The sequence below is a fragment of the Lycorma delicatula genome, chromosome 1, assembly GCF_047948215.1.
Source record: "Lycorma delicatula isolate Av1 chromosome 1, ASM4794821v1, whole genome shotgun sequence".
Lineage (NCBI taxonomy): Eukaryota > Metazoa > Arthropoda > Insecta > Hemiptera > Fulgoridae > Lycorma > Lycorma delicatula.
Genome location: NC_134455.1, coordinates 337,646,420 through 337,669,394, shown reverse-complemented (window position 1 = coordinate 337,669,394; position 22,975 = coordinate 337,646,420). Strand labels below are relative to the sequence as shown.

The 22,975-nt window shown below is 31.9% G+C and overlaps 1 protein-coding gene across 2 annotated transcripts in view; it reads left to right on the top strand.

Annotated features, from left to right (window-relative positions):
• Positions 1–232: 232 nt before the first annotated feature.
• Positions 233–22,975, top strand: part of LOC142334306 (fatty-acid amide hydrolase 2) — a 90,841-nt gene continuing 68,098 nt past the window's right edge. The window contains exon 1 of one of the 2 annotated variants that reach the window (XM_075382233.1): positions 233–527. In XM_075382233.1, coding sequence (XP_075238348.1) covers positions 519–527 — 9 coding nt within the window. In that variant the 5' untranslated portion in view covers positions 233–518. Of the gene's footprint in view, positions 528–12,171; positions 12,296–22,975 lie in introns of those variants that run through there. The other variant, XM_075382234.1, reaches the window with a different exon arrangement.

Here is a 22,975-nt window from a genome sequence, read left to right as displayed (position 1 = left end):
TATTAGTAAAAACCTAATTTCCTGAAATGAAATATTTGATGTTGAAATTATGCCCGCATAATGAAAAAATTTCTGAAGTTATAATTAACCTTAATTGTTGGTAGTTTTATAAATATAACCAAGGTTTTATCTGTATCATGTCTGTTCTTGGGATACCGGTACAATTGAACTGGTTGTTGTGGTATCAATGGAAAAATTACTGTTATTGTGATGTGAATTTGTTTATAATATACCTTACTCACTATGAGGCAGTAATTACGATTGACTCGGTTCATGTGTGTAGGTTGAAAACTTAGTAGACTGTTGATTATTAGTGGCTAGAAACTGAGTCTCAGTTAATGAATGACGTTTAGTTATACGATCGCGGTAAAATATAATTTATCGCGAAGCTTAAGTCAATAGAACTATTCGATATTCAGGAAATATAATAAACTTTTAATTTCTTTATTCATAAGTAATTATATTTATAGTTTGCATAAATCTTCCTTACCTCTTGAGATTTATTTTAAATTGCCAACATGTCCTCGGTAAGTGTGTTATTTATTTTACGGGTGCTGTAATAAGTTATGTTTTTAATTCTGGTTTCCTGAAGTTGTTAAAAGTAAGATTACATTATAGCAAGTTCATGCGGATTAATTTATTTAATACTGTGTTATTTTTGAAGTAGTATGACTTAATTATACTTATAATATTCTGTTTGTGCTTTAAAAAGTTGTGTAGTGCTTCTATACTCTTTAGTCAGCGACCTTAACTGAAAAGATCAGTTTTATTATTGATATAATACATCACTATATATATAGTGATCACTACATTGATGGTATAGTATATATATTGATTGAATTATCACCTTTCCAATTTTGAAGTTTTGTTTTCTGAACAGAAGTTTCTTTAATCTTTTATTTTCTTGCTTCATTGTATTCGTTGTTGCATAACTTTTGATACTGTATTAATTGATAATAGTATTATTTAATTTCTCTACCATGATTTCATTGTATGAATGTTTGGATGTACCATCATCATAATTCTTGTCACCTGTTGTAAACTGAGTGAGCAAAGAAATTTCAGTTCATTTTCAGTTATTATAAAAAAAAAGAATCACTTATTTAGTTTAACCTAAATATGTTAAATTGCATTTATTTATTCTCAGAAGATATTCAAAAGTTACAGCATTATTCTTTGTTAGAATCAATTGAGTGTTTTGCTTTTGCTGGTAGGACAATGTTAAAAAATTTATTAGGCTCAGTAGTTTACATAAGTATGCTTTCTCTAGAATCAAAATAAATTTATTAAATAGTATTTGTTTTCACTTTCTTTAATTTTATTTTAGAATCAAGTTGCATATTGTCAAACATTTGTTTTGGATTAGATGAAAAAATAAGATTGCTTGAGATTGCTGTTGAGATTTCATACCTTCTCCAGATATATTAGGGGTATAAATTCTCTCTCTTCTGGCCTCTTTAAAATAAGAATTCTCCTTGAACTATAAAATAAAAATAAAAACAGATGGAAAAGTATTCATATTTTTCAAAACTTTTTAACTTTTGTTATGTCATGGTAGAGACTGATTGCTAGTGTGAGTAGTCTTTTATTTGCTATAGATTGGATGATGAAATAGTACACAAAAACGTTTTATTTTAAACAATTTCCCCCCGCTTTATTCTCTTTTCCTACCTATTTTTTTCTTTTTAAGTTTACCAGTTTGCAGGCATTTAATTAAAAAAATATGACATTTTTTTCAGTTGTAAGAACTCGGACTTATTTTCAGCATTAACATCCAACCTGTTCATGTCCATTTTCTAATATCATGTTTATAAGTAATTCGTAGAAATATATTTTTTGGATTATTAAGCACTGGTTTAAATGCAAAACATCCTTTATTCATCAATTAAAACCTGTATTTTTTAACTTAATGAGATGTTTCTGGTATCACTTGTTCAAGTTGATTATGTTAAAAATTTAATAAATCTGTATTGTCAGAGTTGTTTAAATTAGTAATTAAGGAAATTTGTAAAAATAAAATAAGTGTTTTTTTTTGTTCAAAATCTGGGTGGAATGAGAAATCATATTCTAGTCTGACGTACAAACAGATTTTTCTTATATGAACAAACAGATGTTTAAGAAATTTTTAAAATACAAATGTTTAATATGACAATTAACTTCATGATTTTTACCGTTTTGATGAACTTTTATTTCAGACTAATTTTACAGCTAATTTTAAAGCTACAATTTAGTAAACTAGTTTGATGATGTTTGGTGCTACTTTAGTATGCAGTCTACCATCATCATGAGGTCTAAAGTAGCACTGCTCCACCTAGTTTATTTTAAATAGTATTTGTATATTTAATGTTAATTAGGTGAGGTAAGTGAATGAAGCGAGCATTAGGTTAAGTAATGTCGTTTCCACATACTAAACTTCTTACGATATCAATATAATCTAACCATACTTAACTGAATGTTCAATAACCGAATTTAATTAACATTAAATACACAGATTATTTACAAGTACGTACACAGTGTATGGTAGACCGCATACTAAAGTAGCACATTTTCTTTCATGGTAAACAATCATGAAAGTCATACAATCATTGTTTGCCTTTACCTTTTAAATAATTCTTTAAGTCAACCATGAAGATATTATTTCATCTAAATTCAAAATAATAAAATATAAATAGTCCGTGCTTCTACAGTAATCAACTTTACTCAAGCAAGCAGCTCTTAATATAAGTTAACATTCAGATCTTAATAAATTTGAGTTATTTAGTTGCTAGTTATGTAAAACTGATGATATATATTTATTTTATAAATATGTTAGAATAGCATTGTTTTATGTATGCATGTTTTAAAGGTAAAGAATCTTTCACTTAGTATCCAAATCTGAAGTAAAAGAGTCCAAGAATGCTCAAAATATTAATAGTTACTGTGTTATTTCAAATAATTTTCCAAGTGCTTCCTCAACTGAATAAGTCAAAAAATACTTTTTTCTTTAACCTGACTTAGGTCTGAGTAACCGATACAAGAATTTTCTAATGATTTATGCACAAATCTTAGATCTCCATAATGTGAGAGAATATGTTTCCTCCTAGAGCCACTTGTAGTTGCAGTACAAAATAACTGGTGCAAATCCTTTTTTTTTTTTAAGTAAGCTTTATCATAAACTTAAAAAAATTTATTTTTTATCTGTTTTTAATTCAAAATCCATGTTTTTACAATGAAAATGTTGTAAACTGTTTTACATAACATAATCCTCCTGCTAGCTGACATCTAAGAACTTTTGAGATTGGGTGGGTAAGCTTGATGAACCCTTCCAATGAAGATCTTAGCTGTCTGCCCTTGAACAATAGGTGACGGTTTGATGGTCGTCATCATGTTTGCATGCATTTTCTACTAAAAAATACTTCAGTTTTAGGAAAATATGAAAATCAGCATTGTCCTGATTATGGAGAATGGTCCAATATCTTCCATTGAAATTTTTACACTGTTCTAGTGTGTAGTATTGCACAAGAACACTTATTAACATAGAACATGCTTATTCTCCCTTTATTAAATAACAATCACCATTTCCACTCATCTGCCTTGATCATCACAGTTCTCTCTATACACTTTAAATTCATTTTAACGAACAGTTGGACAAATTTAAAAAATGAATTGCCAATGGCATGTCAAAATCAGTGGGGTTGTCAATGTACATGGTTAATAAAGTGCTATTGAAAAATAAAAGCTGGAATTTAGAGCTTAGAGCTAACTGGCTTGTCACTGACATTATAGTGTCATTAACTGATGTAAATGTAATGGCCAGTAATTAGCAAATATCTTTTAGGCTTTTTAAACTTCATAGTTTAAGACAATAACAATAAGTCATAAAGCTGTTAAAACTGTCGTAAAATTTTGACAGTCAATCACAAAATTAAGTTTAATTTTAAGCAATTAAAGCAATCACATGTGCAACCTGGCAGACAGTTGACAATAGGATTGCTAGTGAAGATAAAACAGATCCCTGATTTTTATTTAATCCTGTTTTCATCTTTTACTTCCAGTTTGTACTCTGCTTTTGCGCCAGTATACTGATACTAATAATTGTAGTAATTTTCTGATCTTAATATTTTATTTTGCAATTAACTAGATGTTAATACAAGCAACTATGAGGAATGGAAGGAAGGGCCTTTTTGATTTAGATTAACTTTATTAAAGATAAATTACCAAGATTTATAACATTACATATAATTGCATACACGTATTTAGTAACTTATTTTATCCTTATAGTCTCCAGTCGCAGACCTTTAAATAAAACAAAATTTTCACCTTCTACTTTGACTATAGATAGATAGGTTTTTCTCAGAAAAAGTGTTTTACTTGTCAATTTGAAGGTGTTTGTCTGAGAACAGTTTGCTCTCAGATTTATAGACAAACTTTATGATATTCACAGTATAACCACTGCTTTCTTAAGGATCTCTGACGATCAATTTGGATAAAGAGATGGACAACTTTGCTCGTAAAATTGATGATTTAAGCAAAGTATTTGATTGTATTATCCCTGCTAAGCTTGACTTGATTTATCCCTCTGTTGCAGCAGTAAATGGGTGAATACTTTTTTCCTGTAGAGAACTCTTTTATAGTTTCATCAGTGAGGGTGTGTCCCTTCAGAATTAAATCAGGTATAGAAGAATGATTCTGAGCTAGTACAATTCTGTGCATCAAGTCCCAGGAAACATATATTTTCCAGAACAAGTTCATCTTTCATTTGTTTTTCCAAACCTAGTTAATATACTGCCCGTCAAATGCTATACCAACTAAATTAGTTCTTAAAAATGATGGATCGAAACCAAATTTTTAAGTGTATTTGAAATACTTTCTGTTAAACCTCTTCTAGTATAATCTTAAACAAAGTTGTGCTAAGATAAATACGGTTGAACAAGCGTTCTGATGAAATATCAGAAATTAGAACTCTCGTGCCAACAGTATGCCTAAATTTGTGGTTAATTGTTATTTTGTCAGCAAAAATATCAACTGGAAGGTCATTTTCATTGATGTAGGCTGCAGTTTTCTTCCTCAAAACAGAATGGACATGCGGTTGAAACAACGTGCAGAATTCTTTTGATTGATTTGAGAAGCTCACAGTACTTCCACTGCTATGTAGTTCAGTACTTATAGATTCGTATGACTTGTACGATAGTTTTAATTTGTAAGTTAGATATGTAGCACTTGTACCAATAAGCGCATTCTCTTTCCCTTCGTTACATAATAATTCATCAGTTAATTATTTTTGAATTATTTCACACTTTTTTATGACCGTCAGAAATATGATTGGGATTTAGGTTATATTTTAAATGTTGAAAAGAATCAGGTATTGCAGAATCACTAAAACAATCACCATCATTATATTCAATTACAAAATCGTTCCACATGTTAAACACGAAATCCCAAAGTCTGACCTGACTAAGTAGTGAGCCCATTTCAGAATACTTTCAAAAGAACAAACAGGTGTAATAAGATCAAGCTTTTCTTCTGGTATTACTTCAACAGGATATGCAGGTGGTCTAATGATCGATGTAGATACTCTTTTACTGCCTTCAGTGTTATCCATTACTTTTTTATCTTCAGTTTCTCAGTAGACTCCAGAGCATTAGTTAGTGCCGAAAATGAAAAAAAAAACATCAGGCTGACAAGGGATTTTGTATTAAAATCCAAAAGAAAAGAAAATGCTTTTCTAGGCATTCGGCAGTCAGACTGTTTCTCACCAGAAAAGTTGTGAAAATTGCTCGAAGAACGCTGAAGGTAATACTGTATTCTAATATTGTACTATGCTAAAAATAATATAGACTCAAGTTTGGCGGTTGAATTTCGCAAACAGCTTACAGATTTTAATGGAATTGAAGTCAAATAAAAGGAAATTTAGTACATTCAGTTTTTACCGCTATTTTAAATAATGTCTGAAAATATTCAGATTTGTTTGTAGTTTTTAGAAGTCGCTAAGATATAAGTAATTGTTTTGTAAATTGTCGAAATGCAAGATGTAAAACTATATAAGTAATGATAACACTAGTCAACAAATAATTTTTTTCGTGTATCTGGAATCGTACATGGTAATTTAACTAATTTTGGGTTGCCGAATTGAAAACTGTTATCATAATTTGTGTAATACGTCACGATTTTTAGATACATACGAATTAGATACACGATTTATTTACCAATTAACGCATAATCACTATTAAATCATTTTTTAAAAAAATTATTTGTCTATAATCATTTAAAATTTGGTTAAAACAACTAATTTTTTTTTTGTTTGTTTTATTCAAACACAGATAAATTGAAACACATTAATACAATTTTAAAATAAGTTTCTAAAAGTCTAAATCATTAGAAGTCTAATTAAAATAACAGTTTTTAAATGTTTAAATCGCTGGAATTGACTTACCTTTAATTTTTAAAATATGTTGACAAACGTTTTTGCATGTACGATGTTTTTTCAGGTTCTCTAACCAAAAACAAACAATATTCTCTATAATTCTAGAATCCCATCTTCCTTGGTACCGATGCTCCATGGTCAGATTATCCTGATGGAAATGATCTCCTTGCTTATCACTGACAGCCCAAATTTTTGGGAAAAAAGTCTAAGCGGGAGTGTAGGAAATGGATTTTTAATGACATCCTACATCCTAAACGTTTGTAGTTTTCTTACAGCTTATTAACAAAAAAAAAACAAAGTTTTAATTTTTCGTGTTGTCTACAAAACCACCAGCAACGCCTTTAAAGGACCTCTACGTAGCTAAGTTTATCGTCACATTCGCTAAGTTTAGCGTCAAAAGTTGAGTTCTTAAGCAGTTTATTGATTTGCGGACCGATAAATATACCCTCCTTGACCTTACCATCACTCAACTTAGGAAAAATTATTTTTAAATGACTAAATCCTGGTCCATCTTAGTCCAATATAAAATTTTTCACGAGTCCGAGTTGTTTGTGAAGTGGCGGCAGTATGATTACCACTTAATTTAATGATAAATGCTTTACATTTTTTTCACCAGCTACAAAGTTCTGCCGCAGTGACCAGTTATTTACCTGGTAATGACTTTTTCCATCACAACTATCCGAAAGACAAAGAAAACAATATTTCGTAAACCCTCCTTATAATCCAAAAAGTAACGCTTTCAGATCACTGCAAACTTTCCATATATGCTCATTGTATTGTTTCTAATATTGATGCCATAGTTTTATACGTTTTTTTCATATCGACTGCTTGAGTTAATGGAATGGATGGCTGTTTATTAACATTATGCAACTGCTTTCATACTGACACTTAAGAAGGGTCAATAAAAACACACCATTCTTCAGAAATATCCTGAATTTCAAACCCTTTCATCAGGCCATCGACATGAGTACAAACGTATAATGAATTTTTAATAGAAAAATAAGTTGAAAGATTTTTATTTCGTGTTCTAAACGCAGTAACTTTTGTTTTTTCCGCTAAATGATTTCACTGTTGCAGTCTATACTCCAGAAGTTCAGCTTGCTGCTTTGATAAGTTTAAATCGCGAACTAAGTCATTAAGTTTATGTTGTTGAATTAAATGAGATTTCTCATCAGATACAGGAAGAAATTCTTCAACATTATCTACATCATCTGCTTCATTTTTGGATTGTTCTTCAAGCAATGTCGGATTAGATGGTGGTGCAGGTACAAGCAACTCCTCCGTGCTGTAGAGCTGAAGATACATTGCATATTTTAATAAATTGTCTATTTTTGAATGAAACTCCAAATATACTTTTCATACAAAAGTAGCAGTCTATGAAGCGGTCCTTTGGTCCACTCCAAACCATCGGTACAGCAAATGGCATCATTTCCCCTTCAGTCATTCCGTTAGAGTTACCGAGCACGATATGCAAATAACATGAGGCGCCCAGATTTTATCTTGATCCACGAGTGCACAATCAAAATAAAATTAGAAGCTATTTTTATCAATTCAGAAATAGTCTTTCTTTGAGATTTAGGCGTAAATTTACCACAGACATAACAAAAATTGTCTGGACGATTTGAACATCCACGAACTTGTGTAGAAGCCTTGTAGCAAATAAAAATGAGAAAAATCACTTTTGTATATAAAGAATTGATGAAAATGTACCAAAGTGCTAATAAATCTGTGAAACATAAATTACAGTATAGACAAGAGAAGCTCGACTGAATAAGATTTTAAGCTTTGTAGAAGGCAACAACAGATGTCTGTATGATAACATTCAGACATGTTCGTACATGTCTACTTCTCATGATGCTGTATATATTTATTTTTTTCTTTATTAAGCATGAATGCATGTTGTTTAAAAGTAAAGATGCAGAAACTATTTTTAATTGTAACCAATAGTCGATCAAAATGAGTTTATTATAAAAAAGCATTTACAAATTTACGATTTATGTAAAACCTTTACGTGGTAACACAATTTCAATAGTATATTTGAAATCAGCACTCAAATTACAGTGAGAAAAGTTTGTAATATGTTAGATACAAATTTTGTGTTGGCAAGTGAAGTTATCGATTGAATGAGCTACTGATTTTTATTCTTATGTTACGTGTGGATATATATATATATATATATATATATATATATATATATATGGATGTATGTGCAGGAAATAAAAAAAAAATACGTTCAACTGGACAGAAAGAAAGAGTGTTTATATAAAAAAAAGTGTAGGAAAATCCTTGGCATAAAACCTTCTCAGAAAGAGGAGAAATTATTAAGTATAAAAGTTAAAATTGATCTATGTAAGTTGTTTAACAAGGTGAAGTGCGAAACCTTATGTATGTTTGTGTAATTGGTTTCATATGACGGTGATATTTCACATTAACGATGTCGTTAAGGCGCCGTTGTATGAGCTCGAAAAAGCTGTAAGTGAATCACTTGTATTTATGTTTAAATCTAAGGGCACGATAAATTTTCGTTTTAGACGAATTAACTGGTGTTCTAATCAGATTCAAATTTTTATGTTTTAGTTTTGTAATATTAAAAAAAGTATTATTTAAATTTGTAGAATTTAAAAATAATTTGAATTTTCAATTAGAGCAATTTTACTAACCATTTACTTTTTCAAAAGTCTCTGTACTTGACCAGATAAACAAATCATAGTGGCACGCGTCCTCCGCCTGTTTCGGTCACATACTGGGCCTAGCCTCGTCGATGACAGCTATTGTTTCACCACCTTCGTTTGTCTTCTTCTTCGCCAAAAACCCTGCAGTAGCGAAACATTCATCGATATTTCTGCTGCTTGTAGACTTAGAGTATATTTCACAGTAACACTTGGATGCGGCCTCAATGAGTATTAAGATTTTTAAGGGTAATTTTCTCCGAGCAAACTTTGCAAATAACGCGCTCTCCGAAGGTATTTTCTAAGTATACATTCACGTTCAACTTTTTTTACTTCTAGATAGCGCTACAGTTCTTGAAGAGTTAAGCATTGTAATCGGTCCAATTTGGGCATATGCGGTTTTTACCGGATCTTGACTTTGACACCTAAGGAACGCAAAAAACGAGGATTGAAATTTTCTGGATGTTATTGTTCGTATGTACGTTTGTATGTATGTTCGGTATTCGCCTCTAAATCGCCTTATATCTCCAGAAGTACTTGACCATTTTTGACCAAACTTTGTAAGGTTACTTGTGCAGCTGTGTATTCAGCTATTTTTAAATTACTGTCACAAAATTGCTACTCTATTCTCTTCTTAAAATTCCATGATTTTTGGACGTTTTCCGTACGTCATATCAAAATATAGAATTGCGAAATAGAGATAAACATATCTTCTTTTGACCGAAATCTTATTGGATATGTTCCTTTAAATATTGAGCATAAACCATGGACGGACCTGTTTTGGAGACAATAAGCGTAAATAAACAGCGCTGGCGTGTACAAGTATATATTTTTAAATCGTATACGACAAAAGCAAAACAAAAGAATTACATACCCATGTATGACGCTCTCCCATCTTAAGAGATAAGTTCTATGTATAATTGTTTAATTTTAAGAATTGTTTCGTACATTAATTTGACGTAACAAAAGAATGTCACCCGTTCTACTTTGGGGCCCACCACTAATTTATTCTAAATAGCAAATTAATATTTTAAATCGTATACAAATTATATATAATATGTGTATAATGTTAATTAGACGAGTTAGCGAGCTTATTAGGTTAAATCTTTTTAGGTAACGTCATTTCCGTGTGCTGAACGCGTCGTACGATATCAACCTAACCTTAATTTTTCTCCTTCGTCGGAGGAAAGGAAAGCTCTGTCTGCCGCCGCGCCACCTGCCTGCACAGACGCCAGTGTCGAGCTATCACTGACTAAAATCCCCTCTTCTTTGGCAACACGCGAAAACCTGCCCCCCGGCAGAAAAGCACAACTGTCTCCGGTAGGACTTACAGGATCGCCTGACAAAGGAAAAGGTGTGATTGAATCAACGGAGAAACGTCCATCTACGACCAGCTGTGAACAACGCACCTTCCCCCACAGATTGACTCTCCATCCCACACTGTCTTTCCCTCCTATATCAATATAACTTTTCTTTTTCCTGTTTAGCCTCCGGGAATTCCCCTTAAGTATTACTTCAAAGTATGACTGAGGATGATATTTATGAGTGTAAATGTAGTCTTGTATAGTCTCAGTTCAGCCGTTCCTGAGATGTGTGATTAATTGAAAATCAACCACCAAACAACACCGGTATCCACGATCTGGTATTCAAATCGCGATAAAAGTAACTGCCTTTACTAGGACTTGAACGCTGCAACTCTCGACTTCCAAATCATTTGATTTGGGAAGACGATTTGTTTACTACTAGACCAATCTGGTGGTAGGTTCTTTCTTTCTTTCTTTTCCTGTTTAGCCTCCGGTAACTACCGTTTAGATAATACTTCAGAGGATGATATGTATGAGTGTGAATGAAGTGTAGTCTTGTACATTCTCAGTTCGACCATATCAGAGATGTGTGGTTAATTGAAACCCAACCACCAAAGAACATCGGTATCCACGATCTAGTATTCAAGTCCGTGTAAAAATAGCTGGCTTTACTAGGACTTGAACGCTGGAACTCTCGACTTCCAAATCAGCTGATTTGGGAAGACGCGTTCACCACTAGACCAACCCGGTGGATAGGTTATATCAATATAACCAAAGTTAATCTAACACTCGCTAATCTCGTCTCATCTATAATCTACAGTACATCGACAATCTACAGTACACAATATTGTGTACACAATACACAACAGTACGGTACATCGCATGTATTATAGTAATACCTCATCATGATGATCGACCGTGTACTAAAGTTGCATCTTTTTTTTTTCATTGAAATACCTCATGATGAAACTGAGGCGTGGTTTTACTCAATTGATTTTTGGTGTAATCTAACCACCAAATTTTTGTAGATTTAAAAAAAAAATTTTTTTTTTTTGTAGGCCTTGAATTTTATTGAATAACATTAAATCTATCCATCCATTCGCCTGATTAGTTGTCATAAAAAGTGATATAAAACTTTGTTAAGTCGTTTTAAATAAATTGTTTTTATTCTTTTGCTAACACGTGGTAGTAATTAGTTTATCCATAAGAATAACTTAAATTTGTAGGTTGCAGGGACTACTGTTTACTCCTCATTACTGTTTCACCCTGGGGTGAAATGTGTAGGATTCACACATTTTCGGATTTGTATACCCTCCTCGTCACCCGCACCTTATCCACGAATTCCTTTCATAGTAACAATTATGAGCGGGGTATATTGTAAATACTTCTAAATTTGAACTATTATTACAACGGTTTACACGAACTATATTAATTCGTATACATAAGATATATTTTATTAGTGTAATCTCGATGTTAAAACTGGTGTTGTATATTGTAAAGTGTCCGCCACTATGTTTTTCATAATTTTATTTTTCAATAGATTATTTTTAAACTGCTTTAATTTTTTCTCTGTATCCGGCCTTTTATAAATGAAAATTATAATAATGTTGGTAAAGCACAATAAATAAATTTATATAAAATACGCGTTTATTGTAAATTTAAATGAAACGTTGGTTAATACAAATGTGGAAGTCAATATAATTTGTATTTAACATTTTTTTGTTTTACTGATCCTATTAGTACAGGTGTTTCCATTGTCGTCTTAAACATTGTGGTCTCGTGCTAGCTACTACACTATTACACTGACTGTAAGAGAAGTTTCTCTTAAGTTTGCGAGTGAGAAATAAAGTGTAAAAAAACTTTTTAAATGTGTTTATAACCGAAAAAAGAACTTCAAAATCGGTAACTTGTTTTAAGAGGCAAGTATTTCTTTGTTTCAAGAAGGTTCTCTTGTAGTTTGTTAGCTTATAGTTTTGTCCTTTAGTTCAGTCGTTGTTATAATAAAATAGCTCGTACTTTTATAAGAATTATTTTCTCAAATAAATTTAATAAATTGAGATACTTACAATAACAGTATTCATAATAATCAACAGAAGATAAAACGTAGTAGCTGTTGCTAGTTAGGTTACGAACTTATAGCTCTGTTACGAATTACAAGTGTCAGAATTATCTTGCATAAAAAATGTTCGATTATGCTGTATTTTCATTTGATGACGATTTTAATATCTGAAGTATTATTTAGTTATAAAAATTAGCATAATTTTTTTTGTAATGTAACGACGTGAAACGCGTTTCATCTCTGATAGAGTGGGGTGGATTTACGCATATTACTCCCTTAAAAGTACGTTTACAGTTTTTAAAAACGGCTCAGCGTTTTTAAAATTATAAATACCGGTGTGCCGTAAAAGACATCAATAGTACCCCTGTAAAGATCTTATAAAAGCTCATCTCCATTTATTTGGAGATCAAGTCTTACAGCTCTTTTTTTTTGTTGTTTAATTTCGAATTACTTGAAAATAGATAAGCAAAGTTTTCTCAACCAAAACTCGAGTCGCGTGCTATCACAAAATGCGATATTTTAAATTATTCTTACGTATTCATCGTAATATTATTAAAGGTCACTGCCAGTTTTTTATAACCCGTAAGTTTTTTAGGTCATTTATTGTTTAAATTTGACCTATGTTTTCTTTTACATAAATTCCAAGGTCGGTTATTATAAAAACGTTTTTTTAACAGTTTCGTAATTTTATTGTTTTGCATCTTATACAGATGTTAACATAAGACTAAGTTTTGGTGTTAAATTAATTTTTTTTTCATTTGAATAAAACATTTAGCGATTAAAACGATAATAGAAACGTAAAAAAAATCACCCATACCGTGATATTAGAACATTTTTATTTACTTTTTTTATTTTACAAATAACGACTGAGATGTTTTTTGCAGTTTTAACAGATATCTTTCAAATGAAGTAATGATCAAAAAAGTGAATTAGAAAAGATAGATCTGCCGACCAGGCCCGGTACTTTTCACGCGCTAAAACTAATTTTACATCTTAAAAATGATTATTTATAATTGGCGGTCAGCGTGTGATTACCAAAAGAGGAAATGAATAAAATTTAGATAATTTCCTGTGCGGTTGTACTTCTTGTGCACTCCACAGTAAATTCTTTCTTACAATCGACTCTTTCTTAATTCTATCAAATGCCTGTTGAAAATATGTGAATAGCATATGGATTCTGTGTTCAAGCCACTTTTCCATGTGATCTGACGCAGCGCACAGATCTAATTTCAGGTGCATATACCCTACCTAAAGCCACGCAGGTATTCTCCAATGATTTCCTCAGCATGTAGTTTATTCTCTTTGTTAATGTACGTGAAAATATCTTGTATCCAGTATCCAGAAGAGCAGTAGCTCTGTAATTGGCACATTCTTGCCTGTCTCCTTTCTTGAAAATCGGGCATACTAATTATTTACACCAGTCTGCAGGCATTTCTTCCCTATCCTGAACCATCACTATGAATCCAATAATTGTTTAAGACCTCTTTCACCAGATTTTTACATCTCCGTTATTATTAGGTCTTCGCCTATTATTTTGTCTAATGTAACGACGTGAAACACATTTCATTACTTTTAGCATGGGATGGATCTGCTCATATTACTCCCTTAAAAGTACGTTTTAAAAACAGCTCAGTTTTTAAAAATATAAATACGCTACTATAAATATACTTTAAAAGATATGAATAATTCTTGCCTTTCTTCTGCCTTTTTATGACATTTTCAACCTCCAAAATAGTGGGGGTATAAATATCTACTTCCTTTATTTGTTTTTCTAAATTCCAACCTTCCACTCTCAAACACCCCTCATCCCGGAAGACATCCTCAAAGAGCTCTGCCCAACGTTTGCTAACTTGGTTCCCTTCGGCTTTCTTTATATCTTGCGGTATTTATTCTTATCCTTTGTAGAATTACCATTCTGACCCGTTTTTCCTGCTTATTGCCTCTCGGCACTCCTTATCAAACCATTCTATTATGTACTTCTGTCGTATCTCTTGGTATTTCAGTCATGATTTGCTTCAAGCACATCCACATACTTCCCACATCGTCCTCCGCTTCCTCTCTGAGACCCTCAATTTCTACTGCAAGCACTGACGCCGGTTCCTCTTCTTATTCTTAAATTTTTCATTGTTCCATTTTGTTTTTTTTATATTCACCGTCACTGGTCGCCTCTGCTAAGTGTTCCAAGATCCTGACTCTGACCAAGTAGTGATCGGTGTCACAGTTCACTACTCTGACATTTTCTACTGAGCTCCAGGAGGAGCATATCATATTTAGGAGCTTTACTGCATTCAATGACTGAGAGGCTTCTTCAGTGGGAGCGTAAGCAGATAGTGCAATATTTCTGAAGCCACCCCTCAGTCTAATTTTACAGTCTCGTTCGGATACTGGCTCAAATCCTAAAAGGCTTTTCCCCAACTTGGCACTGACCATAAAAGTTATCCCATAAACTAAGCGCTCCTTCGATCCGTTATACAGAAAGCTGTAATCTTTTTGGTGTATTCTTCTCGCATCCTTCCATCTGACCTCTTGCGCTAACATATCAATTCCATGTTCTCTCATTTCATCACCAACCTCAGCCATCTTACCACTTCCCAACAACGTTTGCGCATTCCAGCTCGCACCATACAAAATATTTTTCCTTTTCCAACATCTCGTAAGTAAGTTTCCCGTTTCGATTTCTGTATTTCCAGTGTTTATATTTACATTTGTAGTTTTAATTATCAAGAATTAAAATTATCTGGATATTTAGACCATAATTGTGTCAAATTTCAACCTATTGTACCAAATTAGAAATATTAAAGAGAACGCAAACGCAGTTTCGTAAGCAAACATATTTTGAACATTCTCTTTGTCGAAAATCGAAGTAAAGAAAGTATTAATCTCATTTGTCTTTTGGGAGACGCATGCAAAGAATGATTTCGAACTCCTTTTAGCTTATTTACGAAACGTTTAAAAAACTGTATCATTTTTTTCACAAGTATGCAAAATTTTGAACAAACTATAACTAATTTTATTATTTAACTTTGAACAGGCTAATTTTGTTTTCTTTACTGTCCACTCAACCATTATCTATTTTTCCCGTATTAGTTTCACAGTTTTGTTCCTGAATTGCTGAAGTACTTACAGTTTTTAGAAAGGTTTTTGGAAAGTACCCGATCATGGTTTGAAATCATTAAAGTCTCTGTATCCGGTTGTTGTGGGTTTTTCTTTGTACAACGTACACTACCGATTTATTTATATTACTTCTACTCATTCAGATTGCAACAATTGTAAAGAAGGTATTATGCTAAAAGAAGAATTGCATCACAATATTATTATCCTTGTACTCATTCTCTACTGTTCTATTTAATCTTTTACATACTTATGTTATATTTTTCTGAACTTGAAACTTTAATTTTCGAGGAATAACCTTTTTTTTATGAATGTATTCAATGATATGGTGCATATAATTTCAAGTAAAATAGTTTAAAAAAACATGAAAAATGCGAATGAGACACCTCCTGTTGTAATAAACTGTTAATATGCGTGATGGTAAAGTAATTGTGTAGTTGGGTAATTACAAAATTCAATTATCTTTGTACATATTTTCTTAACTCACTGAATAAGCTCATTTATACACCATTAGTGTAAAGGTTATTTAATTTCCTGAAGTATGCCGACTTTCTAGTTTGCATAACGTAACAATAAACATAGTTTAGTGAATGAAGTCGAAATTATACAATAGAAATTTTATCAACGCTTGCTATTTTTTCAGTTGAAATATTTACATGTGAGCTACTTCCTCTTGATGAAAAATAAATTTTTAATAGTTCAAAAATCACTGATAATTTACTTTAAAAAAAAAGTAGTACGTCAAAAAATTAAATCTTGTTTCCTTTTTATGATTTTTTTTTTTTTTACATGCTAAAGGCGCATTTTAGCAAAACTTTCGAATGTGGGGTTCGTTCCCCCATTATGTGGAGAAATTTTTGTGATTTGGACACTGTGGATGGAAGATTTTAGGAGACAAAAATTAAAACAAAATTTGATACAATTTTTTTAGGAGATTTTTTGTAGTTTCCAAAATATTTCTGAATGATGATTTGTCTCTGAGTAATAAATAAATTCATTCCGGGAAAATCATTCAGTTATCCATCAATGATTTTTTTTGGAAATTTCCTGAGATAGATCGGACAAAGACGTTAATAAGATAAAATAAATGTAGAAGTACAGTTGTAGTTAAATATAAAAAACACAACGAAGGATGTATATTATGTTAATTTATTAATGATGGTGTACTGTTTTATAATCGATATTATTACAAATTAAACTGGTACCTGATTAAAGACGAGATATATTAGAAACAATTAAAAACAAAAACAAATTTATTTTTATTTATTTATTTTATTGCATTTGAAAATTATATATACAATTTTATTCAACGTATTTATCCTTCACGCAGGTAGCAAAAGAAACCTTGAGCGCTAGTCCCGAGTTCATATCATTAATTAAAATAAACTAGGTTTAGGGTCAATCCATTTGAAGTAACCCAAGGTTGGTTGCTTGACAAATTCAAAAAAAAAAATTTTTTAACTTACCCACTTATTTCCTACATGTCTCACAACCTTCAAACAATTTTTTTTTTTTAATTTTTTATTTATATTCCAGTCGTCAGGAATATTCATGTTGCAACATGCTATTTATGCTTGTTGCATCATTTAGCTTTGCAGTTACAGACTGGTCAGTGACCTGTTTACACTTTTACCGAGTGTCTCAAATTTATTTTACTTTTGGCAGCCTTTTTTGTTACGATGCGCACGCCTATTTTTGTGATTGTAAGACTTTACTGAAAAAATAATAATTAAAAACTATTGGTCCTGGCAGGATGAAACAAAAAGTAATTTATTCATACTTTCTCAAGGTAAATGATTGGTTCAATGGTTTATTTACCTATCTCTCTTCTTTCAATGAGAAAATTACCAATAAAGTTGAACATGAAAAACATTTCACTTTTGGTAATTTTTTCAAGAGGCAGGGATGGCATACACAGTTTAAATTATTTTTTTATATAGGTATATGATAGTAGGTCCAGCATAGATAATGGTGTTATGCATACTCCTAAATTTTTATGAATTTTTGAAAATTAATTTTTTTTTAAATTCAAATTTTGGCTACAAATAACTCTGATGGGTTGGTGATAAAAATCTCAAATTTGTTCAATTTAGTGTTTTTTAGATGTTTATGGTAAATACAAAGGTTTCTTGTTTATTGTACTAATAAGAAAGTTGTAATTCTCAAAAATCATGAAAAACCTGCTAAAAGCGAACCATTTTGACTCGCTAAATAAGTACTCTAAGGGGGGGGGGGTTCTTGTTTTCTTGGCACTTTAATATATTTGTACTTATTCCTATAGTTGAAATAGACTTCTTTTAACCTTTTAACTGCAGTGTTTATGTTATAACGGGGCTTGAATTGATTTCCAGTCGTCAGGAATATTCATGTTGCAACATGCTCATTTATGCTTCTTGCATCATTTATTACAAAGCACTATCTGTAACTGCTTTGTTTGCAGTTACAGATGGTCAGTCTGACGTTAGTCAGTGACCTTTTACATCTTTACCGAGTGTCTCAAATTTTATCCTGTGATTGGAAGTGTTTATTAAATAAGTTTTACGTAATAATATTATATTTGGAAATTTTAAAATCAGTTAAATTTTTACATTATTTTCAAATAATTTCACATAAAACAATGGAAGAACAATGTTCCATAGGAATTTGTGTGAATGAAGAGTGTCATAAAACAGTGTGTGGTACAGTGCCAAAAGAACTCATTAAAATTTGTGAATTTCGTGATGAAAATCAACAACTTATTTTTTAAAGTGTTAATTCCAGATGTCACTAGTCTTCTTCGTATACAACATGAAAAAAACGTTTTTGTCAAAATTCAGTCGCCTGTTCTCAAAGGGTACCCTATGAGAACTCATAAAAAAACTTAAGACAAATAACATTACACCAAGCTGTTAAAGAACACATTTTTCCAAATTTAATTTAGTTCCTGGAAAATCTCTTTGTTTTAACTGTTTCACTCAGCAGAACAAAGAACTATATGAATGCAAAGACCAGGACATTGCTCCACATCACAAAATTGAACAATTGGATGCTGCTTGTAGCATTTTGGGTACATCACCTCCATCAACTAACTACAGTGACGCGTCGTTTTCACACAATTTCAAGAGAATTATCAAAGAGCTATTACAGCTGTTGGTTAACCATACTAAATAATCTTTCATTGCTACAAAAACAGGCTATTTCATTGAAGAATAATTAAAATTTTGATAAATTTTATTTTTTCTTCGATGGTGTATACAAAAATAAACCAATATAAAAATAAAAATGAATTCTTTTAAAAAAAGAAGTAAGCTACTCATCGAACTCTCGGTTTGGGTAAGTTTTACAAGCATTTTTGAATCAAAATTGTATTACATTACTGGTATTGGTTAATTTGTCATTAAATTGCGACTTATCATTAATAATTAAAAAAAAAACTATTTTAAAAATATTAAAAACGTCAACTTCAACAACATAGGGGCTAAATATGAATATAAAAAAATGTAAAATGCAAAGAAGACAAGACTTGCAGCACTTATTTAGTGAGTCAGAATGGTATCGCTTTTAACAGGTTTTTCATGATTTTTGAGAGGTTATCATTCTTTTATTAGTACAGTAAACAAGTAACGTTTTTACTTGCCATAAACATCTACAAAAACACTAATTTGTACAAATTTGAGATTTTTATCACCAGCCCCATCAGCGTTATTTGAAGCCAAAATTTGATTTGTTTTTTAAAATTAGTTTTCAAAAATTCATAAAAATTTAGGGGGTAAGTATATCACCATTAATATTATTTATTATAAAACATATACGGACATATAAAAAATAATTCAAATTGTGTATGCCATCCCTGCCTCTTGAAAAAAATTACCAAAAGTGAAATTTCACTGTTTTTCATGTTTAATTTTATCGGTGATTTGCTCATAGAAAGAAGAGAGATAGGTAAATAAACCACTGGATAAATCTTTTACCTTGACAAAGTATGATTAAATTGCTTTTAGCTTCATCCTACAGGAACAATAGTTTTTTAGTTATGATTTTTTCCGTAAAGACTTATAATCACAAAAATAGGTGTGTTCAGCGTAACAAAAATGTCCGCCACAAGTAAACTTTTTAAAAAAATAAAAAAAATATTTAAGTTCCTGAAACATCTAGGAAACAAGTGGTTAAGTTTCAATTTTTCTTCAATTGGTCAAACAACTAGCTTATGTTTTTTGGGACACTTCAAATGGATTGTACACTACAATTAAAAAAAAATTAATTAAAAATAATTAGTTATATATAGTTGAAAATACTCACTGTAATGTTCGTCAGCTCAGGAGAACGTTAGAACTTGATCGTAATATTATCAATATTTTTGTTATAATCCCATGCGAAACGGTATTTCGTTGACAAATTTAAAACAAAATTAATTTTAATAAATCAATTGAAATTCAAAATTCTACGGAACGATCATTTTAAAAAGTAACTTTAATTTTTAATGTTTTAATGAAATGTTATTACCAACATTTTTAAATTATATGGAGAAAAAGTAGTTATGAAAAATAAAAATCATAGAGTTGAATACGTCTCAGTATAAATTATAATACGATTCTGTTAAGAAATACGAAATTTTTGGTTAAAAATATTCAGATATGAAGCATTTTAATGGATTATGAAGAATTCGTTTATTAATAATTTTGTGAATACTAATTAATTGTTTTTACTTATCAATGATTTCTGTAAGCCGTATTAAAAAAAGGTAACGAAATTAATAATGACCTTATATTATATATTTTATTCAAGGCAAACAGTAGAAAACGAAAACTTATTAATATATATTAATTGATAAATTTGTATAATAGTCTATTCTTACAGAAAGTTGGGTTTAAAACCAGGTCAGGTTTAACATTTTTCACACACTAAGATTCGTCTCTCATTGAAGGTAATCGGGTCTGGTACGTGTAGTAACTTGAAAAATAAATGAACATAATTACGCGTTCGTTGATGAAAGTAAATGAAATAAATGATTTAAGTACTTAATAAATGTTGAATTAATTTGGATAAAGATAAGCGCTTAAAAAAAATTAATGACGGAATCATGGGGACCAGCTTACAATACTGTATGCGTGAGTAGAAGCGTCTTTTACGGCCTGATGGGAGTTATTTTACACTCCAAGTGTACTTCTCTGATATTGAGGCTGCTGCTGCAGTAGAAACATCGTTTACATTACGAGTTACACGGAGCTTCGTGAGCTTATGATGCTCACAGCTATGTTATATCTAACGATTCAGTTTTTGTTCATTCATCAATTCAAAAAAAAAAAAAATCCTATTTAACCAGCGATTAAATACACCTAAAATCAATAAATTACATGTACTAAACAAACTTGATGAGGTGATTTGAACTATTCTCTAAACAATCGATGATGGAGTTACCCGAGAATTGGTATTACATTATTCAGTCATGATTTCCGTTTAGTACATCGAAACACTGTACGAGACATATAGCTCTCACATTCCAGAAGGCGTAGATTAATACTGTCGTAGGCCTTCGATTGAAATTACTTAAAGTCCTGTGACGATCCGTTAGTACACTCCTGCAGTTTTCTTCCCACCAAGGAGCAGGAGGCCGACTTAGCTTTCCAGATGTTAGAAAGATAAATTCATTTGCGCTATCGAATATCAGGTTTGTAAACAAGGCAAGCTGGTGGATCGAGCTACCATTCCTGTTATATTGGCCAATGGAGTTTTTGTATCCGATCCAATCTGCTTTCCCAACTACCCATCTGCGTGGCCGTCTCCAAAGCAAATCACTATTTCCGACTGAGATAACAACTGGTCTGTGATCAGTTTTTGGACACGCGCCTGGTAATACGTGGAAGTGGGATGCTGAACACGGCAGATCGATGCATGAAAATGTACCTGATGAAGATGACATAAATGTGTAGTCAGTCAACTATATTATCTCGAGAAGAACATGATGAGCCTCACGAATAGTGATGAGTATTGAAATCGCCAGTTATTAGAAAGGGCAAAGGAATCTGTGCAAACAGATTGGAGAGATATCTTCACTGTTATCGGAATGTAGGTGTATAAGTTGTAGGTATTTATTTCAAATGGTGCCAATAACTTCACTGAACTGGAGGTTTTTGCAGCGAGCGGAATCCGCTTGCCTGGCTTCCTTGAGGAAGACAGCTTTCAGGACAGAGTCCTCTACCCCCAGTTTGATAATCGCATCTCTCGCAGACGAAGCCGCGAAAAGATACTTCAACCTGGGTAGTGGTGAGTTTCCTGAAGACCCAGATCAAAGGATTTTCATCCTTACTAATTTCAATATCCTCTTCAAGGAATTTCAGTATGCTCACGGCGAAAACGGAGACCGCAAACATTCCAATGAATAATATTGGTACCCGTAAAGAATACTTTTTTCCTGTTATATATAAAATTGTATGCAGATTATTTATCAATTAATACTCTCCAGTTTTTGTTTTTGGTGTTTATAACCTTTAGGAAGTGCTTTTCTTCTTCGGGCACTTTATCAGCCATCATAACCTCGAAGAGACCCCGTGATGGTGGTGGGAACTTGGAAGCCTGGGAGACCGGAGATACCGTACCAAACAACGATTTTTTAATAGATCCTTTCATAGTAATCTTGGTAGTTTGCCTGCATAGTTGATGCAGTGGGAATTTTATTTGGTGGGTTTACTGACTGAAGTGATTTTCCATAAACCTCTGTCGGTCTTTCCACCAGAAACATCCTTCTTACCTGTACTCAATGCTGCAATTGCAGACGTGAGGGTTTTTACGTAGTACGATAAAGCGTGGACCAATTTGGTCAGTTCTTCGCACGATGCCCACTCGCGTTCTGGTTTTGCACATTGTTAGAAAGTGCCTGGACAAAACTAACACTGGATTGTACAGGATTCCTCATGTTGAGGAATTTTCTGTTTTCCCGACGAGCTACTGGAAAGGACAATTTCTGCTCAATGTAAATCTTTATTATAATAGCCTGTTCCACCTTTTAAAAGGGCCGTTCTCTAGACCTTGCTGAATGTTCTCTAGACCTCGCTGTTCAGCTTCAGTGCATATGCTATCATCATGTTCCTTACAGCTGCAACGCGCACAAGTTTGTTCCTTCATAATGCCACTAACTTTGTTGTGACCAAAACCCTGACACTGAAAGCAGGTCTTTGGTTTGGTATATATTGGTCGTACACAAGTAGTGTACGACCAATAGTAAGGTTTCAAAATGATTGAAACCTTACTTTCAATCATTTTGATTGTTAGTTGTTTATTTGATTTCTTTGGCTGTTGGAACGATTTATTGATGAATGTGTGTTTGCAGTTGAATTTACACGGTGAAAGAGTGGATTCACTGAAAAATTCATAGTAAAACATGCGTTTGAGGTGTCCATCAGAAAAAAATACATTAAAGAACGAACAATCAAAATGACGGTTGAATCAGTGT